The sequence below is a fragment of the Hemicordylus capensis genome, chromosome 3, assembly GCF_027244095.1.
Source record: "Hemicordylus capensis ecotype Gifberg chromosome 3, rHemCap1.1.pri, whole genome shotgun sequence".
NCBI classification, from domain to species: domain Eukaryota; kingdom Metazoa; phylum Chordata; class Lepidosauria; order Squamata; family Cordylidae; genus Hemicordylus; species Hemicordylus capensis.
Window position 1 is genome coordinate 284,260,195 of NC_069659.1, and position 25,435 is coordinate 284,285,629.

At 44.8% G+C, this 25,435-nt stretch overlaps 1 protein-coding gene across 4 annotated transcripts in view; it reads left to right on the forward strand.

Annotated features, from left to right (window-relative positions):
• SLF2 (SMC5-SMC6 complex localization factor 2) overlaps positions 1-25,435 on the forward strand; it is a 63,278-nt gene that overhangs the window by 12,874 nt on the left and 24,969 nt on the right. For 2 of the 4 annotated variants that reach the window (XM_053311529.1, XM_053311530.1), the window contains exons 1-5: positions 1,114-1,400; positions 16,772-16,815; positions 18,712-19,373; positions 21,571-21,625; positions 23,621-24,519. In XM_053311529.1, coding sequence (XP_053167504.1) covers positions 1,270-1,400; positions 16,772-16,815; positions 18,712-19,373; positions 21,571-21,625; positions 23,621-24,519 — 1,791 coding nt within the window. In that variant the 5' untranslated portion in view covers positions 1,114-1,269. Of the gene's footprint in view, positions 1-1,113; positions 1,401-16,771; positions 16,816-18,711; positions 19,374-21,570; positions 21,626-23,620; positions 24,520-25,435 lie in introns of those variants that run through there. The other 2 variants (XM_053311532.1, XM_053311531.1) reach the window with 2 other exon arrangements.

The following is a 25,435-nucleotide window of genomic DNA, read 5'->3' on the forward strand; positions in this document are numbered from 1 at the left end:
TTCCTTCCGTTGGGCAAATAAGTCCACACAATATCTGTCGGCGATAAATGGGAGGGGCAGCAGCGAGAATGAGCAAGCAAGTGAACGAAGGCTGGCTTCTTCTGTAGCTGCAGAGATTACTGCAAGGAGTAGTTCCCTCGCCGTTCGCTAATCGCTACTAGCCCGTTCCCTCTTGGTTTCGGCAGTGGCGAGCGTTCGCTCCGGGCATCTCTTAAAGCATAAAGCCTAACCTACTTCACAGGGTTGTTGTGAGGAGTAACTTAAATATGTAGTAATACACCGCTCTGTGCTTCTTGGAGGAAGAACTGGATATAAAATGTAATAAATAAGAGCCCAGGCAGGGGTGGATAGCAAACCCACTCTACTCGCACTGAACTGGGGCGGGGGAGAGGCTGAAATCGGTCGTGTTCCTGTGAATACAAACGTATTCACACGTCGTTAGGGCGAATTTGATTAGTGCTGCGTTTTCTGACGTTCAGAAAGTAATTCCTCGCCGGACGGGGACTGTTTGGTTTGAATATAGCTCAGTGGTAGAATGTGCTTTGCGTGCAGAAGGTCCCAGGTTCATTCCTTGGTACCTTGCAGAAGCTGCCAATCAGTGTACACAATAATGTGTTAGTTGGACCAATGAGCTGACTCTGGGGGTGGGGGGGAAGCAGCCTTCTATGTAACAGTTTTCTCCTGTTAACTTTGCAAGGGAAACACAGACATCTTTTCCCCCGGGCACAGCCACACCCGGCTTCTAGTTCGCATTTCTTCCAGAATGGAGGTGCGTTCCCATGATATGGCCCAAATTAACCCCGAAGTCCCGAGAAGCACTTCACAAAATCCACTTTTTGCGTCGGTTTGGGGGGGCCCGCCTTCGGGTGCCCCGCCTTCCTCGTCTCAGCTTATCAGAAGCGCGACTCCCAAGGCGCCAAAGCTCCAACGAAACGGCTTCCACTCCCGCTTCGTAACAGCAGAGGCCGGGAAGAAGCCCAAGAAGCGGGTTACGTAATAACCTAGTAGCCAGTTTCGTTTTCCTGTCATCTGTCCCAACAGCCAATCCGAAGGAATGCTTGGCTTTCTATCCCGCCCCGTTTGCCTACGTCAGCCTATTGGCGAGATCGGCCTCCCTCAAACTCAACCAATGGAGCCACCATCCCGAGGATTCCCCGCCCGTCTTGTCCCTGCCCGGCTGTGCTGCGTTATGGAGAACGGAACGCCCGGAGAGTTCTATTTGCGTCAGCCTCAGCCCAGCAGCCAAGGCGGGCAGCGGCGCCTGGAGACATGACCCAGTACCTCGGGAGCTGCGACGGCAGTGGGGGAGACGGCCGGGTTCCCCCGGGCTCCCCCGCCAGCCCCGCCAGGCGCCGCTGTAAATCGGTGGGCCGGGGAGACAGCGCCAGGGATGGCAGCAGGTACGGGAAGCTGAAGTATTCCCAGCATGTACTGGTTTTCCCTAGCCAGACGGGGAGCAAGGCTCTGTGGAGACACTCCAAACCCGTGTGTGCTGTTGCTGCGCCGTGCAATGGGCTTTTCTACACCTGCAGCAGAACGCGGTGGTAGGCTGGACGGTGCTATTTCAGACTGCAGGTGGCAGGGTACTGAGCACATATTGGTGAACATGTTTAAACCAAGCATACTTGCTCCCATGTAAATACTGTAAAGTCGAACACTCTCTATGAGCAAGGAGTAGGCTGGCTAGGCTAGAACTTCCTGTTCTCCCTTATAGGAAGTTCTTTGCATGGGGGGAGCTTTTGCAACAAGCCGTTGTGGGGTTTCCATTCTTTTCCTTGCTCCCTCCACCCCATTTCCTTGCCCCCCCCCGCAGGCTCAGTTTGCCTCGGGAAAAGGTGCATGTGTGGAGGCAGTCGCTGGTCCTTTCAGTTACCTCCATCACCCTCTTCCCACCTGCAAGTTGCAGCCACCTTCATGTGGCTTACTACCTTCTTCATCCCCCAAGCAAACAACCCACTTTGATGTGCTGACCAGAGGACAAAGAAGCTGTTGGTTTGGGTGTGAGGAGGTGTTGCTGCTCCCCACAGAGAAGGCTCACTCACCCAGGAGGACCCAACCACTGTTCCCTCTAAGGTCTGTGCACGTATGTGCGCTCACATGTTTTTTGATGTCCGCTTAGTTAATTTTAGATCCTCCTCAGGTTGAATCAGGAAGGCCCCACTCTGAATGCATGTGTGTGCACACTGCCTTGATACTGCCACCCAGAACAAAACTCATTCTGCACACAGGTGAAAACAAAAATTAGAGAGAACACGGGACCCAACCTTTCCAAGGGATTCTCCCACTGACAGTGGTGGCTGTTGATTAGGGATTGGCTCTGTTGGGCAGCTGGCCCTATGGGGACCATTAAAAATAACATCTGCAGTCTAAAGTACCCTGTTCATGCTGTCACCTCACTCTGCTGCTGTGTAAGGCCATCTAAATCCACATCTGGGATCTGGGTCCAAGTACTATAATTCCAGATGGCTGATCTTATCATAGTGTTGTGATGGACATAATGACAGTTGAGAACACACAATTTGCCTTACAGGACCAGGCCATGTTCCATCTCATCCTACATACTATTTTCAGGGACCAGCCAGATGCTTTTAGCACTCATGTGCAGATCACAAAGGGGGATAGACCTGGTCTTTTTTTCAGCCTCTTTTCAAAATACTAAATAGTATTCTGCTATTTAGAGGCATCTTACCTCCACCAAAGGGAGTCCCACTCCCAACTGGGCCCATCAGTGGCCCATCAATGATGGCCATAAGTTCAGACAGTGTTTTAAAAGCTGTAGAGAAGATTGTGTCTATATATACTATCTTCCCTTCATCTTTTAAGACACTGTCTGAACTTATGGCCATCATCACCATTCTATAAATCATGCATTGTGTGAAGTAATTTTTCTGTCTCGCTTGACCCTACCTTGAATAACTTCAAGTGTGATTCTGAGTTATAATATAATATGAGTGTTTGTGAGTGTGACATATCTCTCTTCATGCTGCTAACTCTAGAAACCTCTGTCATAGGAAGCTGCCATATACTGAGTCAGACCATTGGTCTATCTAGCTTCAGTATTGTCTACACAGCCTTGCAGCAGCTTCTCCAAGGTTGCAGTCAAGAATCTCTCTCAGCCCTATCTTGGAGAAGCTGGAGAGGGAACTTGAAACCTTCTGCTCTTCCCAGAGCAGCTCCAGCCCCTGTGAGGAATATCTTAGTGTTCACATGTGGTCTCCCATTCAAATGCAACTGGGACAGACCCTGCTTAGCCAAGGGGACAAGTCATGCTTGCTACCACAAGACCGGCTCTCCTCTCTGTCATTTCCCCCTTTAGCTTTTTTCTGAACAGTCTCAAACGCTTTAGTTCTGGGGTTCTCAAACTTGGGTCCCTAGATGTTGTGGACTACAGTGTCCATCGTGGCTGTGGATATTTATAGTCCAATGAGATTTTGAGACCTGTGTTTGAGAACCTCTGCTTTAGCCTTTCCTTGCAAGGGAAGTACACTTTAACACCTTGATCAGTTGAGTACCTTTTAAAATATCTTTTTAAAGTTTTACAATATTTCTTGAAATGGAGCAACCAGAACCATACACAACACTTTGAATGTAGCCAGACTAAACCACAGGCTCATGTGGCATTATCATATGTTTTATTTTGAATTGGCCATTTTTGCTGCAACAACATGCTGAATTGATTTCTGCGTTGTGACATTCACTGTGGCCTCAAGACTGCTTTCTTCGGACTTGTAGATAATTCAGAGTACAGGATAAATTTGGCTTTTTTGTCTCAATTTTCAGCACTTTGTTAGATTAAACCTTATCTATTGTTTTGTTGCCCATATATTAGGTTCTTGTATTCCAGCCCCTCAAGTCAGGCAGATTAACATTTTCTGTAAATTGCTTGATAATTATTCAAGACAAGCATATTAATTTATGTGGGTTTTTCCTCCTACGAAAATCTGGTGACGGAACAGTAGGAAGATCCTCTTGTTTGGCCACTGGCTCATGCCAGAGGAGAATGTTCTTTTTATACTTGTACAGCACCCTACAATATACATAGTGCTTTATTCTGCCTCACACTTTTCTTTGAACCTGAAAAGATAGTGAAGCAGGCCGGGGAAGAGACAAAGTAGGCTATTATGCTGTTTCCTCAGCTTTTGCTTTTCCATACAGTAATTAGTTTGTATCTGTTCCTTTAATATGAAAGGCTCTCAGAATGATGGAGAACACCTTGCTTTTCCCCTCAGATCTTGAACCCTTGCTGCTTGTGTGCTACAATCAAAGCATATTCGCTTAGCTTGTGGAGTTCAGGCCTATTTAGAATGAAATAATGTCATCATAATTCGTAGAAGTAAGATCCAGGCTGAAGATGTACATACATTTTTGGGAGTAAATCCCAAATTTTGAAATAACTCTGGATAGGAAAGGCAGCCTTGGCATTAATTCAATACTGTGTTTGCTCAGAATAAAGTCTCACTTGTTTCAGTGGAGTTTTCTTATGTATGTTTTGTACTATTGCTTTAAACCTCTAGAACAGACTGCACAACATGTGACTAGAGTCTATAGTTTGTCCCTATGGATTTGGGACTAGGCAATAAGGTTTCCAGTAGACTTAAGTTTTGGGCAATTAGCACTGCTTCCAGGCCTCAACACTACCAAAATACTCACATTGATGTAAAACTTTTTAATGGAGCTAGCCTAACCCACTGTACTACAAATGTGAAGACTGCTACACAAAGGAACCCAGAGGCAAAACTCAAGAGTGTCAAACTGTGACCCTCCAGCTGTTGTTGGCCTACAACTCCCATCATGCCCAGTCACAGTGGCCAGTAGCCAGGGATGATGGGAGTTGTAAGCCAGCATCTGCTGGACGGCTGCAGTTTTACACCCCTGCCCAACAAGAGCATATCACTCTACAGAAAAAGCAACTGTTTTAGCTTGGATTCCATACACAGGGTAGTCACCAGTCAGAATGGGGATGTCTCTTTTTAAAAAAAGGTTCAGTTCTCACCAGAACGGGACTACAAATCACCCAGTCTCCCACCCCCCTACCCCCAAAATCTGCATATGAAATCAAGGCTTTTGCCATGCCCTGCCCAAAAGGCGGCAGCCATGTTGACTGTGCTTTGAGATCACATATCTCTCTTTGAGGCTTGTTCAGTGAGCATGAAGAAGAGTGAAGTTTCTTGTAATAATTTGACCAAAAACTGTGATTTTGAAAAATCCAGAAGTGGTGTATAGTACCATTGTACAAGAGTGTAACAAAAAGTACACTGGGGAAAATATGCACATTTGCCTATGGAGAAAAAGCAACTGAAAGCATAGGCAGATGCAGTGAGAAATCCATGTCTGTGTGTCCAGACCATTTCAGTGTTAGTACAAATAACTTATAAAATATTTTATTATTCTCCAATATCTCTGCATATTTTTATTTGATTTTTCTCCCTCTTAAAAAAAATGTGGGGGAGCAACTGTGTGGAGAAGGGAGGGAAGCAAATAGCAGCTGTTTTAGTCTTTAGTCCTGGAAACAGCTGAGTAGGGTTTATGACAGGGCAGGTGAAATATGCCCTCGCCCTTGAGATAGTGGTTGCCTCTTTTGCCTCAGATCTCTCAGTATAGGCCTCAGTGATTCTGTTTGGCTTGTACCTCATGAGGGGCTGCTGAATTCCTTATACGGGCCAGCTGCATGAGACCTTTGACAGGTGCAACTTTACCTAGAATATGAGGGTGGAAGCACTGAGGCCTATTAGTTGTGAAGCAAAATGGAGAAGATCACTGTCAGAATAACGGCTAAGGAGCTGAGGCCTATGTGAAAGGGGGCAGACCTTGGAGATATGAGTTAAACCATTTAAAAGGAATGGTTGTCCTTTATTTTCAAGATATTTCTCTTTCCCTGGAATGACAGGGGGCAGACTTCATCAGCCCAGTAGAAGTCCTTCTCGGCTATTATGAGGGCTAAAGACAAGAACAGCAGGGATACTGAGCAGCTGCTGTTTGCTCCCCCACCCCATCGTCTTTGCACAGTTCACTTTTTCTTTAAAAGGGAGAAAAATCAAATAAAAACATTTTATCCTATACTTGCATGCCATATAGGAGGGTGACTTTTTCTGGGAGGGGGATTTTTGAGATGTAAAACTAGCTTTAGTATCTGCACACTGCAGGAAAGAACAGGAAGGTTGAGCAGGACCAATGTCATAATAATCTCAACCAATGGGAGAGTCTTCTTGTTCTGCCAGGGAAACATGAATCTTTAAGCAGGTTTTTAAAACAGACTACTTCACGGACAGAAACTATTGCAATGCTACATAATGATGAGCTGCTTAATAGAGTAATACTACTATAAATGCTGTATGAGATTTAGGAGATATCTCCATTATCATTTTGGCTATCTGCTGGAATTGGGGAAACCACAAGACCAGGAGAAGAGAAATCCAGCCAAAACATTCTTGCTCTTAGTCCACACACAAGTGCAATGAAGGCTACATGTTGTGGATGAAAATACACACAGGCTGTTGGCATATCATGCCCCAAATTATGGGTGTAACTTGTGCTTCATTGCACATGAGCTTCATTTTCTGTACGGCTGCACATGTATGTGTGTCTCATATCAGCTGTTGTGCAGTCAGCAAACCAGGTAGTCCAGAGGCCTGGCATCTTCCCTTGGGCTGTTTCTTGGGCAGAGCACAGTCTGGAGACAAGTAGCCTTTATTCAGACCAAAGATGCACAAGTAGGGGACCAATGATGCACAATTTTATCCAGACTAATGATGCACAATTTTAAGCAATACCTTTCCCCTGCAGGTACCAGGGGCAGTGGAGGGACATGTATATCAAACATGCCTTCTCCCTAGCACAATGGAAATGCTCTAATGGAAAACACTCTTCTGCTGGTGCAGTGTTAGATTGGAGGTTGACCATTGCCACCCTAGGCATAGTGAGGAGGCTTAGTGTCAAATAGTGCAAAAATATTTCACTTCTGGCTACCAGCAGCATATTGCAGGTAGATGTATGCATATGAAAATTTGCAAATCCACTGAGAGACATGCTCTCACATGCACACAGTGGCCAATAGGGGGTGCTTTCCAGCATTTCTCTGCAGTATCATTGTGGAAGTCTTTCAGTTACCAGTTTGCTTGGGCACATGTTTGCTACCATCCCCTGTGACTATGCTTTGATCTACCTAAGGGAAATCAGCTCTGAACCAACTGCAAATGTGTATACAATAGTAAGTTTTGGGGATCACTGGTCACAGATAAAGGCTGGTCCATGTTAGGTTATCCTAAGGACAGCAATGGACTTAAGACTTTTTGAAGACAAGGATTATGTTTATATTGTGCAAAAGCACACAAGTAAGCAGTACTATTTGGCAACTCCCGGAGCGCCAGACAGGGCTGTCCAACTACAAAAAGGCTGTTTCTTACGTGAAATACTAAACTGCAAAGTAGTGTTCCCTAACTAGGGGAAAGAGGGAGGGTGATTGAGAGAGAGAGAGAGAGAGAGAGAGAGACTGGCTATATTCTTTTCATTGATTCTGCTTAGCTCATAAGCAGAGACGTGTGATGGGTGTCCTCCGGAGAAGGTGCAGATAGGCAGTGGCGTGCAGATATTGCACTTGGGAAGGCTAAAGGATCTTGAGCAAGGAGCAAGTCCTGGGGCTTAGAGCTGGCCCACCTCAGGGGGGTCTTGGCCTTGGGGAAAGTTGCTGAGGGAAGGAGCTTGGGATTCAGCTCCTGTGGAAAGGACAAGCTGCCAGAATTCTGTCACAGTGGAAGGCAGCTTAAAGTCCCCAGCAGAAGTAGTTCCCAGAGAGATCTCCAAGTACACCTGAACAGAGTCTGTTAGTTGGTGTGGGTGACATGAATGTGGGCAACGTGAAAGGGCACATGTGTACACTGGGGGTGGTGGTGTCCTTTTTGTAGCAATTTCTGTATGATAGGGAATAGCTGGGCAGTAACAAACTCTGGAAATAACTGCTAATGGCTGTAAACAAAGTTATCTAAGTTGGAATGAGAGGAGGTTTTTGTGCCCATTCAAGGGGATAGGATGATCATCCAGGGCTCTTCCCTCAGTCTTGCATTTCCAATTCCTTGATAGTCTCAGATGATTACATTAAAACTTTAGAAAAGGACGAGGCATGTTTGGCCTTGAATACTCCTGTTGCATAAACACCTCTTTTGTCCCATGATATTTTGCAGGTCAAGGGCAATACTGCTGTTTTGAGGGTTATCAGTCCATGTTGCTTCTCCTCTGTTTTCCAGAGAGTCTTTATTTCCCTGGCTTTAGCCCAGTGTGAGAGTGACTTTCTCTAGGGCAGTACAATGCCAAGTTTCATTGCTGCTCATATGCCTATGCGCATTGTTCAGGTGCAGCATTTCATGAACAAAAGTGGTCAACAGAAGGGGAGAGGGCAGGTAGGCTGTCTGCTAACACAGTAAGCTGCAGAGCCTAAATGCTATAAAAGTCCCTCTCTTCAGTCTCCTCACCAATAATCTGCAAAGAAGGCTTTTTCTTCCTGATTTGTCTTACTACATATGATATATGCCAGAAATGAAATATCTTTGTGCTAAGCCTCCAGATTCTTTTGTTTAACACTTGGAAAATTCTAAAAGTTTTGCAAGGCTGAACGTCTTTGCAGAAGCTATGCTGATTTGTCTTCCACAAGACTTGTTCTCAGTGTTTGACAAGACAGTTCTTAATGCTTTTCACAAATTTAGGGTTAGGCTCATGTTAGCCTAACCTCAAACTTAGAGGTTGGTCTGTAACTTCCAAAATCTACCTTGAACTCTTTTTTTAGTGGTTCTTTGGCTACTTCCCAACCAGTGTTCCCTCAAAGGTGTGTGCATGTGCGCATACTCACAAGTCGTTTTGGTCTGATCAGTGAATTTTAGATCCTGCTCAGATTGAATCAGGAAGGCGCCACTCTGAATGCACGTGCACACACACTGCCTTGATACTGCTGCCCAGAACAAAATCCATTCCATGTACAGATGAAAAAAATGTTAGAGGGAACACTGCTTCCAACGTATCTGGCAAGGAAGCTGATTTTATTTATTTTTTAAAAATCTCTTTTGAGAGTTCCTAAAAACTGGCAGGTGCATGCATCTGGTACCAATGATATGTTATATATTGTTAATCAGCTCCAAAATCTGATCTTTTGTGTTCTCCTGTTATAGCTCTTTGGGTAAACGCCTGTCCCCAAGTGAGATTCAGATGTTGGATTTATTGCTGTGTATTAACACTCATTTTACCTATACTGCTATTTGTTGCATGCCAAGTACTGTTATTGGTCAACTCTCCTTGTGAGGGATATTCTCTATACTCGTTACTATGGCTCCTTTAACTTGCCCCCACTGCCTCTTTTCCTTCTGTTGGTACATATAATACTCTATTCTAGCAGAATGTGACTCGAATGAGACAGCACTTGCACTCTGTCAGCTGGGCACCCAGAGGACTAAAAGTATCAGTCCTGGTAGGACTGGGTTAAGAGTTGGGGAGGAACTCTGGGGGAAATCCCACAAGAGAGCCTAGGCAGGACCAAGGAAGGGGGATGGCATAAGGCAACAGCACAGGAATGTCAATCCAAACACTTCTGTGCATGAGTGAAAAGCACTTCCACTTGGGGCAGAGGGGTTAATGTTTTTCCCCCCCTTTCCAAGTGCAACCCTCAGTGCACCATTTTGTGCCATGTCAGTTTCTGTTCTGGAGGATCCTCTAACCTTCAGGAGCAGTGCATGTGCATAGGGCTGCAGTGGTAATACTCTGACTCCCTCCTCTCCTGCTGGTCTCTCAGGTGAAGGTCCAAGCCAGTGAATACAAGGAAGCCAAATCTTTGCTTTACTGCAGGGGGAGGCAACATGCGACCCTCCAGATGTTGCTACAACTCCCATGGTCCCCCAGCTGTGGGTGGGAGTTATAGTTCAACATCTGGAGAGCCACCGTTGCCTCCCCCTACTTTCCTGTCGCTCAGCTTTTATTTACTGACACGGACTGAGAGACTATAGCCACACAGACAAGGCCAGCACCTGGCTGTTGCCCAGACTTATGTGGAAGCATTTATGATCAAGTCTGGAGGGGAGCCCATGTGCTGCTGTCTGTGATAGTGGAAAAGGAGTAATGCTGGGACTTGGGGAAACAATGTTGCCTCTTTTTCCTCCCACCTTGCAGCCTCAAGAGGACTACTAGTGGCCCCTTGTTTGAGTCCCAGTTGATCTTGTCACTCTGTGATTTTTATACTTGTTTAGAATGTTTCTTTCCCCCTTGCTATTTATAAGTTAATGCCCTAGTATGAAATTTGAGATAGTTTATGTCCAGTGCCTGGTCCCTTCAGGATTTCTTACTGCAAAAGAGACAATGTATCAATTTGGTCTGCCTACTCGTGGAAATGACGACATGTACTAACTTGTCTTGAACCGCAACAGGATGTGCTGCTTGGATAAATCTTGCCACAGATTAAAGTGCTAGATCACGTTTCTTCAGCAATAGAGCTAGCTTCAAGCTGCTGCTACTACTATGTATGTTTATATATGGCTTTTCAACATAAGTTCTCAAAATGGTTTTTAATAATAATATAAAAAGATAATGATAATGGTAATTAATAATAATAAAAGATGGTCCCTTGTCCCAAAAGGGCTTGCAGTCTGAAAATAAACATAAGGTGGACACTAGCAGCAACCACTGGAGGGATGCTGTGCTGGGGTTGGTTAGGGATGGTTGCTCTCCCCCTATAAAATATAAAACAATAACCACTTTTTAAAAGTTCCTGTTTGAAGTTAGCAAGCTCTGGCATGCAATATTCCTCTGTTTTGTTCTTCTAATTCCTCATTTCTCCTTATCCAAGTTGTCCTCAAACAGTGTAGGCAGGGTGATTCTTCTTACTAAGAAGAAAGCGTTTGTTAAAGATATGCAAATACGGAGTTGCTGAGAGCTGGCAGGATGCATCTTAAAGGAGGCTTTGCTGAGATATGATGGGGAGGAGTGATCTTGTCTGGTGAGGCGTGACCATGCTGCATGCATAGTACTTCTCGTGTATGAAAGTGAAAGTTAATTTGTCCTTGATGGCGGAAAAACGTTAGAAAGAACACATTTCTGAAATCATGCGTCCTGTAACCTCAGTTTTAAAGAGTACAGTTGTGAAGAAGCAGGTGAGTTTCTTGTGTTTTGATACCTATAATTATACCTTATATGTGTGGCAGGGTACAGGAATCCCTGCCACAATTTCTTTGTAAGAGAAACTTATTTCGAGCAGTGTGATCGATAAACCTCTCCTTGTAAGGGGCTCAGTTGTTTATGTTGAAACTTTGGGTCTAAATTAGCAGTAATGTAATATTGTTAGAAGATGAAGTAGATTTGTACATTGTGACTTATCGTTGTCGCAACTGAAGGCTGTAGCTTTTTTCCTCTTTGTGAAAATGTATGGAACTGAATGAATAGAAAGCTAATTAACGATATATATGCCCTTTAGGATACCTTAGTATTAAGTTAAACACTGTCAAATAACAATGATGCAGCTAAATACCATGCATTTATGGTGGTTCCACAATAATGCAACTATAAACTCTGATCATCGCTATTGTTAGAAGTATACCAGTGGTAGTAAATATCAGGAGTGGTTCTACCATCTGCATATGGGTCTCTATGGAGTGGGGAGGGGATTAAATGCCTCCAGCCATTGTTAATGCTACATGATTTGTGTTCTATTGACTTTATTTAGTGCTTTGCTTTAATCTCAAGCTTTGCTAATATAAGGGCTACCACATTTCCCTTTGCTTCTCTCTGCCTTATAAGGGATCTGTGTGTGTCTATTGATGCTCAAGACAGAATGGAGTAACTTCTAGATTTTATATTTTCTGAAAAAGAGGGAACAGCCATTATTAACTTTTTTCTAGTGTAGCTCTGAATGCATTGTGAAATCAGTATCTAGCACCTACTAATAAGCTAATCAGCTTGAGTCTGCATAGCTGCTCCTACACCCCATTTTAAAGCTGCAGGTTTTAGAGCTATACCACCATGCTCTGTTGTCCCCCACCCAGTCGATTTGCTTAATATCTAACCAGATGAAGTATTCTGGAGCACTTGAAAATTTGCTGCTTAAGACATTGTGCCACTTTGGGTGGTCCTAATAAAGGTATTACCAGATTGTGGTATTTGGATTGTTCTAATGAACTGACACAGCTACCTATGACTTCTAAAACCAATTGCTGCTGATGCCTCTTCAAATACAAACCTCTAATAATTGCTCAACTTCCCAATTAATGGTAGTTTACACCAATTCTGAATGATTCAGCCTTAAGGTATGAAAAAGGTAAATCTAAAGGAGCTGTGACCATGATTCACTTTGACTCAGTTAAATCAACATGTGGAAACACCCTTATCTCATCATCTTCTTTTTTTAAGCTCCCATCTTAGTTAACAAAAGGCTCTTGAGCAGGCTCCAGATGCCTGCATTTACTTTTGAAGAAACTTGCCCTCCCTTTTTACGATTTTAGGTGATGCAGTCAGACGAGGAGTACCACCCTTCAGCTCTTTTTGGAGTGCCACCTGCCAGCCAGTGCTTCCTTTTTCATCTCTTTTTCACGACCACCCATGGAAAAGTGCTGGCCGGCTGGTGGTGCTCCAGAAATAGCAGAAGGGTGCTGTTCCCTGTCTAGATGCAACACCCCACTCCACACACCCTCTACCAATAGACGTGTTCTTTGTCTGCTCAGTTTTGGGAGTGAAACGCAGTGCACAAATCTTTTGGTGGAGGACATGGTGGTGGGGAAGCAAGAGAGGAAACAATCCAGCTAACAGAGCAGTGGCAATAAGCAGAGGCTGCCACTCTGTGCTAGATGCACCATCCTCGCCTCTGTTGGTGAACTGCCCTTTAAAACCCTGGCATGCTCAGAAGGTAAGGCAGCTGGGAGATGGGGAAGGGCAGCACAGGTGAGAGGGGTTGGGCTGGCCCTGCCCCCTGACACTAGTGGGCATCGGGGCTGGGCCAGGACACAAGGTGGGGAGGGACAGAAAGGGAAGGTGGCAAAGAGCTGGGGAGTGGCAGGCAGATAAGTCAATGACCCCAGGGCAGGATGCTCACAATTGCCGCCTCTTGGCACAGGCACCACCTGAGGCCACTGCCTCAGCTGGCCTATACACGAGCTGCTCCTGCTGATGCGGGCATCTGGAATTGGTGTGAAAGCCCAGTGTTCGCTAAGATGGGAGCTTAAAGAAAGATGATAGAAATCAACATGTGGAAATGCCCTAAGTGGGGATACAAAAATGGTGTTTGTAAAAACAGAGGCTTCTGGATCAAAGCCAAAATATAGAGCATTTAGTCTTAAAAGGTCTTGGACCAGTACTGTAATTTGCAAACTGGATGCATTGTTAGTGTGTTGCAGGAAATAAAACTGGACTCGTGTGAGTCTAGAGCACTCTTTGATGGGATGCTGTTGAACTGCCAGGAGGGCAGAGGTGGGGTTGAAGGTGGACATCTCAAAGAAACCCAGGAACACACTGTCCACTTTGGAGCTTTATTGTGTCCATGGTGGGGTTGTTCCACCTGCCTTTTGCCTGACAGCATAAACCTGAAGGATGGGGGTGTTTCACAACATGTCTGTAACAGGCATTACTTGCTTCTCTGCAATTTCCAGCTTTCACTGCAATGCCCACTGTCCCACATTGTAGGCATAGTCCCTCCTTGAGATCCCACTGAAGTGGCAGGCAGTCTCCATTTGCTGTTCCTCTTTGGGTGCCTCTGGGACTTCCTAGGTCTCTGCCTATAATATAGTGGCAAGGTAGATGACTAGAGCACAAATGGAGGACTCATCTTTAATTCGATAAGACACAGCATAGAGCCCATTTGAAGGCCTATGCTGTGGCAGTACGTGCAGCAAAGAATCAGTTTTATTCTGCACGTTTTGTGTCTGCAAGTTTTCATCCAGCAGAGCTCTTCCAGGTTGTTAGGGGTTTAACTCAAGCTCCTTCTGTTTCAAGTCTGTGTCTGGAAACAATGTGTCATAAGGAGTTCTTTGCAGATAAAATCTCTCTCATTCAGGCTGATCTGGGCTCCAATATTTCTGTAGGGCCACTTAGGGAGGTGTCTGGCAATCCCTCTTGTAAGATTAGATTGGATCAATTTCAGTTTGTGACTCCTGAGGATATGGACAAGCTGCTTGGAGTGGTACGGCCTACCACCTGTTCTTTGGATCCTTGCCCAACATGACATTTCATCTTGCGGGGAGGTTGTTGGAGCTGGCCTAGTTGATACCATTAATACTTCACTGAAGGAGGGTAGAATGCCACCTTGTTTGAAGGAGGCAGTGGTTAGACCCCTTCTTAAGAAGCCCACTCTGGATTCCCCTGGTGATGGATAATTATAGGCCAGTCTCCAACCTCCCATGGTAAGATGATTGAGAAGGTGGTAGCTGATCAGCTCCAAGCAGTCTTGGAGGAAACTGATCATCTGGACCCATTTCAAACTGGCTTTAGGGTGGGCTATGGGGTTGAGGTGGCCTTGGTATGCTTGATAGATTGCCAGGGAATTGACAGAGGGAATGTGACTCTGCTGGCTCTTTTGGATCTCCTCAGGAGTTTTTGATGCCATCGACCATGGTGTCCTTCTGAATTGCCTGAGGGATTTGAGGACAGAAGGCACTGTTTTACAGTGGTTCCACTCCTGTGTCTTGGGTAGATTTCAGATGGTGGTGCTTGGTGACCATTACTTTTCAAATAAGGAGCTGCTATATGGAGGCCTTCTGGGCTCCATTCTGTCACCAATGTTTTTGAACATTTACATGAAACCGCTGGGTGAGGTCATCAGGGGATTAGGTGCTGGGTGTTACCTATATGCTGATGACATCCAAATCTTTCTCCTTGTCATCAGTATCAGGAAATGGCATTAGAGCCTTAAATGCCTATCTACAGGCAGTAGAGGGCTGGATGAATAAACTGAAGCTGAATCCAAGCAAGATGGAGGTACTCATTGTTTGGGGGTCATAATCTGCAAGACGGGATAGAACTTCCTGTTCTTGATGAGGTTATAGTCCCCCCAGAAAGAACCTCCCTGAGTCACTTAAGGAAGGGCAATATATACATTTAATAAATAATGAATGAATACTGGACTCTGCCTGCCCCAGATGTCTCTTGGGTCTTGTAGTCTGCACTACTTCATATCCTTTGCCCGGCCTGTGGGGGGATTCAATGATGGTTGCACCTCAATTATCTCAGGGCTTTTATGGAGAAGGCTATCCTTTGTATCTGTATTAATTGTTAGTAGTTTTATAGGCTCTGTTTTTAATTGTTAATTTATTTTAATTGATTTGTGTTAATGTAAACTGCCCTGAGCCATTTTTGGAAGCGTGGTATAGAAATCGAATTAAAGAAATAAATCATTTGTTTCCAGTCAGCCTCTACTGGGGTAGATAGTTCTTCCACATCTCTACATTGTGGGTGTTGGTATCATTCAATTGCTCCTGCTTTAGAGACCAAGCAAGATTATCTGCCTTTAGAGGACGTTAGCTGGAAGGAGTCAAGACCAGAGCAACGAACTGTACAAAGAAACAGGGTTGCCACCTATTAAAGCCAGTATTCTGCTTTGAATTATTGCCTTGGATTTCTCTCCTTCCAGTCAAGAGAGACACTGAGCGCAGTGATTCATGCAGAGGGCTCTTCTGGATGTAAATAAATCTTACTCCTTCACTGTTCAAGTGTAAGAGTAAAGTGTGCCTCCAATTTCATTGAGAACAATGTGTGCCTCCACACTTCTTCAAAGCTTGGGAACTCTGATCTCGGGTATGAGGAGTACAAAAAGATACAATGAACAAACACTTCTTGTGGTGAGATACAACATGGGTGGCCAACCAGTGGTGCGGAATCTGACATGCCTAGACAGATGCTGTAACGCCAGTGGACCTTGCCATGCTGTATAGTGAGGTCTGTATCCCTGCCTGCCTTTCCAGTGCTGCCTGATTCCTGGTTCAGTGGACTAGAGGGAAGGCCACCTCGGAGTGACTGCTGGCTGTAGTAAAAATTACTGTGGTGCTGTCTTGGGGGTCAGTCCTGGTGAGGTGATTGCCTCAGGCAGCAGGTACAGGGGTCTTGGGTGCTACTATTTCACCTGTCTGCTGTGACTTCCTCTTCCTCCTCTACCAGCCTGTGCCTCTTTTTTCTTCCCCCTAACCTCCAATGGGGTGTGTTCTGCACAGCCACCAGCCATTCCATTGCCGTGATTCCTCTGTCTCTATCTTCTCTTCCTTCCAGAAGGGGAAATGGAGTAGAGGAGAGTGGTGGGCTAATACATCTCTCCTCCTCTTCCTCTTCTAGGAGGAGGAGGACCTGGCAGTGGTGGTAGGTGGGAGATCCATGTGCAGAGCATACCGGGGAAGGTGGGCGTGTGTGTGTGTGTGTGTGTGTGTGTGTGTGTAGAGACATACTATGGTGGCAGGCTTGTAGCCAGCCTAAATGTTTAGGGAGCAGAGTGCCAAAAAGGTTAGGGGACCAGCTTACCTGGCCCTCATCAGTCCTAAGTACAAGCAACATTCAGTTATTTAAATAAATATTTGTAAAACAGATTTAAGGGAGCAGGAAAAAAATTGGGAGGGCAAGGCTTACCTTAGCCCCTGCCCCTGGCTATGAGCCTGTCTGACTGAGGGAGGAAGAGAAGAGGAGGGAGAAGCACAAAAGTCTTATCTGTCAGAACATTTTGCCCTTTTTAGAGGATTGATCTACTCTCTTGATTTAACTGACCACTAGATCTGTACACACAATAATATGATAAAGTAAGTACTACTTTCAAGTCATTTTTTTTCTTTTGCAGGAGTCACTGTATTACTGACTACTTCAAAACTATTCCAAAACCAGGTAAGCAGATCTTGCTGCTGAAAAGCTGTAAGTTGCTTCTACAACATTGAGGGCCTTGTCTCGCATTCTTCCTTTTCTAGCTGTCCATATGTAGGTGTTGTATAGTTGTCTATTTTGCTGCATGTTTGGAAGATCCTGCTTATGCTTAAAGTGCAATGGGGAGTAAATATGCATCACGTGATGTATTGTGCCAGCTCCCTCTTTATTAGGCAGGATAAGCTTCATGGGTGGAAGCAAAACCTTAAAGTGGTGGAGTATGAGATAGTGCCATTTGATCCTGGAGTGCTTTGGAATCTTTACTGTTGCCCAAATATGTTTTTCAGCCTTGTGTGTGAGCTGCCAGATATCTTTTCTAAACCATCTTTTAATTAAAAAAATTCTCACATCATAATAAATCTTAAAGTAGAAAAAGGTAACAAAACTAAATTAATGAACATACATGTGATTTGATCATGATGAAATCATACAACTATTCAGATACATTGTGATTGATGTGATTCTCTAAATTGATATTTTGTGTTTTTATTAATAATTCTTGCCTGCTTTTATAATAGCCTTGATCTCTCCAAATCATCCTGAAATTTAATTATTCTTAAATCATATTCAATAGCACATATGGCTGAACATCGTCAATTTATTGTTCTAAAATGGAATAAGTAATATTTTTTTCTCTATATTGTAGTTTACCATGATTGCAATGTCCCTTACCTTCAAAATCCATTCATCCCTTGGAGGTTTTGGGATTCTCCAGCCTCTACTTAGGACCAATCAGTTCTCTTAGCTTCTGTCAAAACCATCATATCCAGACCTCCAAATTTTAAAAAGAGGGGATTGGTAAACTAAGAGGAGAGCTGGTTTTGTGGTAGTAAGCATGACCTGTCCCCTTAGCTAAGCAGGGTCCGCCTGGTTACTTATGAAAGGGAGACTAGAAGTGTGAGCACTGTAAGATATTCCTCTTGGGATGCAGCCACTCTGGGAAGAGCAGAAGGTTTCAAGTTCCCTCCCTGGCTTCTCCAAGATAGGGCTGAGAAGAGATTCCTGCCTGCAACCTTGGAGAAGCCACTGCTAGTCTGTGAAGACAATACTGAGCTAGATAGACCAATGGTCTGACTCAGTATATGGCAGTTTCCTATGTTCCTAACCTGTAATTTCAATTATACTCAATGCAACATTTCCCCAGAAGGTCCATATTTTAGATCAAAATATGCAAAATATCAGCATCTGTGTGAGCCACCAGGTTTCTAAGCAGCGAGTGGCCCAAATCCTGACTAATGAAGCATGCACACTTTGAGAGATGGCGGAAATATGACAGGTCCCCTTATGCGACTTGGCCTTTCCCTGTGTGTTCATGCTGTTGAGCATGAACCTTTAGAGTCCAGAGAGTTCCCTGCATTTTGGAAGGGCTCTGCAAGATCTGAAACACATTGCTGAGGGCTCCTGGAAAGTTCAGATGTAAAACAAGGAAACACCCTAGACCTTTTATTGATCATGTTTAAACTTTATCTCCATAGTTCCTTATTCTAGGAAGGGATCTTGTCTTTGGATCATTTTGTGCCTGAACTGTAGTGATATTTTGAGAACCCTTCTTGCTCAGTTTAAGGTAACATTTGAAGTGAGGAAGCGGCGCAAGAGGCCAGTTAATTTGCAGTGACTTAAAAGTTACCTAGTTTGGGCTATGAAATGTGACTAAGCAGCATGATTGCCAAATCCTAGCATGAAATCTAAATGATCAGAGGCACATAACACAACACATTTCAAAATGTCCCACAGTGTCTCTTAATAGCTGGCTTGCATCCAAAGGGGAAGGTTGCTTTCTCTTTCTGCAATGTTGCCATGAGTCTGTGTTGACTGTGCATTATTAACTTTGTTTCATTGCTTTTACATTCATGGATGAAGATGGAACTATATTGTGTTCTCCTGAAAAAAGAAATGGGAAAGCTGGGATCCCTGTACTGCATACAGAGCACCTAAGGAAAAGCATATCTTCTCCAAAGCAAAATAGAAGGAAGAAATTGTTGCTCACACCACCTGACAGAAGCCCTATAATTGATGCTTTTTTAAGAAGTGCTAAGATTGAGAAGGACAGTCCAGATAATAGTGCTTATATTGCAACAAAGGCTATGTATCCAAAAGTTGTGGTTCGGAAACTCTTCAGATCAGATGGCTCACCTGACTGTTCCATAATGCTAAAAGATAATCGTTGTATGAGAAACTTCGAAAGGAGTGAAAAGTGTCCTTTTCGAACAAGAACACCTTTGGTAGAGAACAGTAGAGAATGTAAAATGGACTATGTGGATCCAGACACAACCAGTTCAGACTTGAATAAATGGGCTTCTCCATCAGAAAATGACAGCTTGAAAAAGGAGACTCTTGTATCCTGGTGCCAAAAAACTGCATGTTCTAGGACACTACAACCCAATCCAATTAGTTCTTCATTTCAGTTACCATCATTAGAAACCCCGTGCAGAGAGAGACAACTGAAGGAGAAAAACATGCAGTCTAAGCAGCAACCGTTCAGCTCTGTAAATAAAATCTTAGGGACTGCTTTTTCTAACCAGGTATGTTTATAACTGTCAGCAAGCCACAGCCACAGTTCTGAAAAAGATTAGTTATGAGTTGATTCCTTCTTTCTTGTTTCCAAAAAAGAGCATCTGTATGCAGCCTTGCAGATAGCTGATTGATTGAATGATTGATTAAGTGCCGTCAAGTTGGTGTCGACTCTTAGCAACCACATAGATAGATTCTCTCCAGGATGATCTGTCTTCAACTTGGCGTTTAAGGTCTCTCAGTGGTGCATTCATTGCTGTTGTAATCGAGTCCATCCAGCTTGCTGCTGGTCGTCCTCTTCTTCTCTTTCCTTCCACTTTTCCTAGCATTATGGATTTATCAAGGGAGCTGGGCCTTCGCATAATGTGTCCGAAGTATGATAGTTGCTATCATAGCTACTTGGTAGTAATCTTTTCCCATGCCAGTCAAGTGCCAGGGGCTACCCCAGATGCTTGCTTTGAGACACTAGCAGAGATACAGTCACACATGCAATCTCTACAGCACTGCCTTGTCTAACGTAAAGCTATGCTATTCCTATGCATCTTTATCCTCACGGTCATAAAGATGCTTTTGGGTATTCTTAATTATAATTGCCCAGATTCATGTGGTGTGGTGTGTAGAATCAAGCTTATTATTTTCCTGGAGCTACCTCCAGAAGTAGGGAGCAGACTTTCTTTGCATCCCAATGCAAACCTTGGATGGGGAGTTAGGATGAGGAACCCTTGAAACCAGATCATGCTTACCTTTGGGCTTCTTTGCGGGCTGCCAAAGGAAAAAGCTTGTCAAGGCAAGTGGTGATAGCCGATATTTTTTAAAAATGTATGTAACCCTAGTAACCACAAGTGCAACATAATGGGTTAAAAACAGTAAAACAAATCATGTATTTTTATACTGCCAGTGCAGTTCTTTTAAAATTGGTGTTATGTGGTCCTTTGTGTTGTATTGGAGACCAGTCTGGCTAGGCTTGTGCCTGAAACATTTCGGAGGCCATTATGAAGGCTTCCGAAACGTTTCGGCGCTGGGGGTGGTTTCGGCGCTGAAACGCCGACGGGGGTAGCACTTTAAGGGCGGGGGAGGCTGTACTCACCCCTCCCACCGCATTTCCCCTGCCGGCGCGCTGTTGTTTTTAAGCCCCTCGGGGTGGCAGCGTTCCTCCCTGCTGCTCTGTTTCCCCCATCGGCCGGAAGTCATGAGCGCGTGTGTGCCTGTCGTGCGTGCGCCCGTGTGTGCACCTGATCTTTTGGTGGAGTGTAAACCCATCCAGAACAGGCAGGTCTAAAGCATCTCTCAGGTCCCACCCCACCACCCCAGTCAGTATCTCTGTCTTATTTGGATTTAACCTCAGTTATCCCTCATCTAGCCCATTGCCACCTCCAGGCAGGCATTAAGAGAAGATATGCCATTTCCTGATGAGGTTGACATGGAGAAGTAGATCTGGGTGTCACCAGCATATTGATAACACCTTCACCAAACCTCCTGATGATCTCTCTGAGCAGTTTCATGTAGATGTTAAAAAGCATTGGAGACAGTATGGAGCCTCCTCACTTTAGTTCTCACTTTGCAGAACAGTCTCCGAGTGATACCATCTGGAATCTACCTGAGAGGAAGGAATGGAACCACTGTAAAACAGTGCCACCCAATGCCACCTCCCTCAGGTGGTCCGAAGGATACCATGGTTGATGGTATCGAAAGCCACAGAGACCCAAAAGGATCAGCAGAGTCACACTCCCTCTGCGAATAGTCAGTTGGAGATTATCCATCAGGCAGACCAAGGCAATCTCAACCCCATAGCCCACACGAAAGTCAGTTTGAAATGGATCTAGATAATCTGCACCATCCAAAACTGCTTGGAGCAGAGGCCACCACCTGCTTAATCATCTTGCCCAGCCATGGAGGTCACTATGCCAAGTGACAACATAAAAATAGCTACAGCTCCAAGGCAAATGCTGAGGGACCCATATGTAGCTTCTGTTGCCTAGTGCAGAGTAATGCAAAACTGAAACCTGCTCCTTTTTCTGGCAGTCTCTAGCAGTAACAAAGCTTTGGTCACACATTATTCTTAATCTGTGGAATTGGCTTGAAAGCACACTGATGCTACAAATGATCTTTTTTTACTGCCTAAATAAATAATGGGAGGTCTTCTAAAAGTAGTCTTGTGCTTTTATGTATGCTCATAAAACTTTAAATGTTTTCTCTGTTTATTTGTAGGATACCCGAGATCTCTTAAAACTGTCATGCTCAGCTTCATGGGAATCTTCATCAGGTATGAACAGAACAACCAGTGATGTAGAATGGATTGGAATGAATAGCTTACCTTGTTGCAGAATCCTCTCTTAGTGGCTCAGTAGTTAGTTTAGGAGCTCTTATAAGCCCCTTCAAATAATACATTTAACATGTGCATTCTGTTTACAGCATATACGTGTACAGATCTATACACGTCCAGTTATTCACACATTATGTTCAACGTGTACAGTAGTACACTTCCTGTCTGTACCTTGCATTTGAGAGGGCCTGTACACAGATTCACTTTTAAAATGAATGGTTGTGCAGTCATTCACACATAAACATTTACATGTGTTCAGACACTAGTATGTACACTCAACATGTCTGACTAGGACTGTATTATATGTTCTGAAAGATGATGGCAAGTCCATGAGAAATGTAGTTTGCTGGGGCACATTCAGATGGCTCTCTCTCTCTCTCTCTCTCTCTCTCTCTCTCTCTCTCTCTCTCTCTCTATATATATATACATACACACACATACACACACACACACACTCTGTTTGTTTCTTCATGTTTCTGTACTGGTCAGAGACTGTAATAAAGTCTTTATTTATCTTATCTTCTATCTATATATTTCTCTAAGCTGTACCCGTCACTAGTCCAATGTGTGGCAGCTCTTGCAAGAGTTTGCAAACAGGCTGCCGGCAGGGGAAGAATAAAGCAAAAGAATAAAGCAAAAATAAAGCTACTGAGCCAAAAAGGTTGTTTGCCACATGCCATTATAAATGGAAAACCTTTCTGCCATAAATATCTCAATGGGGGTGTAAGATAAATCTGTCCTGGTGACGTCCAAAGTATGAGGCTACCACAGAGAGGACTCTGCTCAGAATCCCTGCAGACCTGACCTGACACATAGTGATGTGCATGGTCCGGAGCAGTCCGGACCAGCACCAAAGGGGAGCCTATCTTTTAGGGCGGGGAGGGCTTGTTTACCCCTCCCGCGCCTCTTTGCCCCCGCCAGTGGCCGTAATCTACTGTAAAATTGGGGCGCTGGAAACCAGCCGCCCCAGCCGCCGCCGCTTCCGCTGCCCCCCCGCGAGCAAATTAGAGGAAAAAAAGGCTACTGCCTACAAGGAAGGGCTACTGCCGCCCCGCCACCCGCCACCCCCCCCACGAGTGCTCACCAAGTTAGAAGAATTTAGAGAGGAGCTCGCGAACAGAGCTCCTCTCTTATCGAAGCCTCCGGCCCAACTGGGGCCTTGGGCGCGTGCGCACGCGCGCTAGAGCTCTTTATCCACTAGAGCTTTTGCCAGAGGCCCGGTCTACCCGCCGGGAGGAAGCCGGGTAGACCGGGCCTCCGATCGCCGGAGGCCCGGTCTACCCGGCTTCCTCCCGGCAGGTAGACCGGGCCTCCGGCAAAAGCTCTAGTGGATAAAGAGCTCTAGCGCGCGTGCGCACGCGCCCAAGGCCCCAGTTGGGCCGGAGGCTTCGATAAGAGAGGAGCTCTGTTCGCGAGCTCCTCTCTAAAGGCTTCTAACTTGGTGAGCACTCGTGGGGGGGTCGCGGGTGGGGGGGCGGCAGTAGCCCTTCCTTGTAGGCAGTAGCCTTTTTCCCCTCTAATTTGCTCGCGGGGGGGGGGGGGCGGCGGAAGCGGCGGCGGCTGGGGCGGCTGGTTTCCAGCGCCCCAATTTTACAGTAGATTACGGCCACTGGCGGGGGCAAAGAGGCGCGGGAGGGGTAAACAAGCCCCCCCCCGCCCTTAAAGCAATACCCCCCACCCGGACCCGGACCAACCAGGGCAGAACCGGTCCGGCAGTTCGGCCATTCTATAGAATGGCCGCTGGACCGGTTCGGACACACGCCTACTGACACACAGGTGGCAGCCAGAGAGATTCCTTTGCAGCATTCTGTTATGTTGACCTAACTGGTCATGTTGCAGATGAGGCATTTGATGAAATAACATAGTTCTAATGGATAGTATAATCATTTCAGAGACCTTGTACTCTAATAATTTTAGTTCATTTTCTTTTCACAGATGAATCCTCTTCAGTACAAGCTTCAAAAGTTGTGCTTTCTTCAGGACGGTCCTCTGATAAAACTATTAGTGTAAGAAAAGGCCTTTCTCCATCAACATACTTTCACTCCAGGACATCATCAGGAATATCTAAACATGTAGAACATCCTGGGAAACGGAAAAGGATTTCTTTGAAAACTGATATGAAAAATTCATCCAAGTTAATTGCACAAAGATTGGATAAATATAATTTTAGTAGTTCACTAGAAAAGCACAATTCTGAGTATTCAAAAGGTAGAACCCCTGGTGGTGATGCTCAATTAGAAGATATAAATCCACCTGCCAGTGATATGCCATTTTCAGCTGAATATATTGATGTTGAAGAAAATAAAAACTCATTGTTTTCCAAAGAATCAAAAGACCTACTTTCTCGTATGCAGAGTGATGGCTTCTTTGAAGCACTGACAGTGAAGGTTCATAAGAGAGACCCTCCACATCATATGTCTGATAATCTGCTGCTTCCCTCAACTTCACACATCAGTTCCTTAAAAGTGGAAGTAGAAAAGACTGGGAAGGATATCTCTACTTTGTCTGCACCACCTGAATCATCATTTGGAGATGGTGACAAGTTTCTTCCATCAAAAGATGGTAGTTGTGACAACATTGCTAGCTCTTCATGTGTCTTAAGTGAGCTACACAATGAAGGTTCCAATCTGCACACTTCTGTGTTAGAAAGAAGGAGCCTCTCTGATAATGAGGATGAGGTCTCTGACTGTAATCTGGACAGCAGTGATGATGAAGAGGAACTCTTGTCACTTGATGAAATACTAGCCCAGAGTTCCAGGCCATCTCCAAAAAGCCCAGAACAAATAAATGAGGAGGATACCCCAAACACCACCATTCCATTGCTTGATGTTCTCGTAAGTGGTTAAACACTTCTTATTTTAGAAAGTATCCATGTCTGTATCCATATAAAATGTGAATGGTGAGTTTGCACAACAGGTGGTTTGACTGAACTGCTGGTTCCTGGAGCATACATGAAGCCCAACTTCCAGTATTGCTGACATTAGGAGTGTTGTGCGGACTCACTAATGTCAGTATATTCTGCCCTACATTTGGTTCTGCACCCAACATCTGTAACCAAGATTTGAAGAGAAGGACAGATGTCTGGTTTGGTTCTGGATCAAAAGAATATGTTGACGTTGGGCATGTTATGTGAACCTGCCAAGGTTAGCATGTTGGAAACTACACCGGATGTTGGGCATGCAATCCAGAAACTGGTGGTTTGACCAAGCTGCCAGTTTTGTGTTCTCCAAACCTGTCCAATGTCTCATGAAGATAATTGTGTTATAGTAAGGATGGAAACATTCCTGAGCAAGCTTCTATGTTTACTGCCAGGGCTGACACACAAGTTTTGTTTTCCTTTTCCAAAGATCAGTACACTCCCTCCTGAGCCCATTCTGGTTTTGCTCCATGTGTAAAACACCACCGAAGCCTCATTTTGCTTTATGATTGTACTTGTTAATCATGAAGCACTGATCCAAGGCGATGTTCTTGGGCTTTGGTAGCTACAGTGACTCTGGTATAAACAGTCAGGCCTCATGAATTTCACTGTATATGCAGCATGTGTGTGAGTGGAATTATTTGATTTTTTAAAACCTTGTTTGGACAAAAGAATGGCATTCTATCCTGTCTGAAATTCAAGCCGTATGTATCCAGAAATCACTGTTGTGTCTCAACATGTGTTGATTGTATGAATGGATGGTCTCTATCTTAGTGGTAGAGCAAATCCCTTGCATTCTGAAGGGCCCTGGTTCAGTCCCTGCTCACTCCACT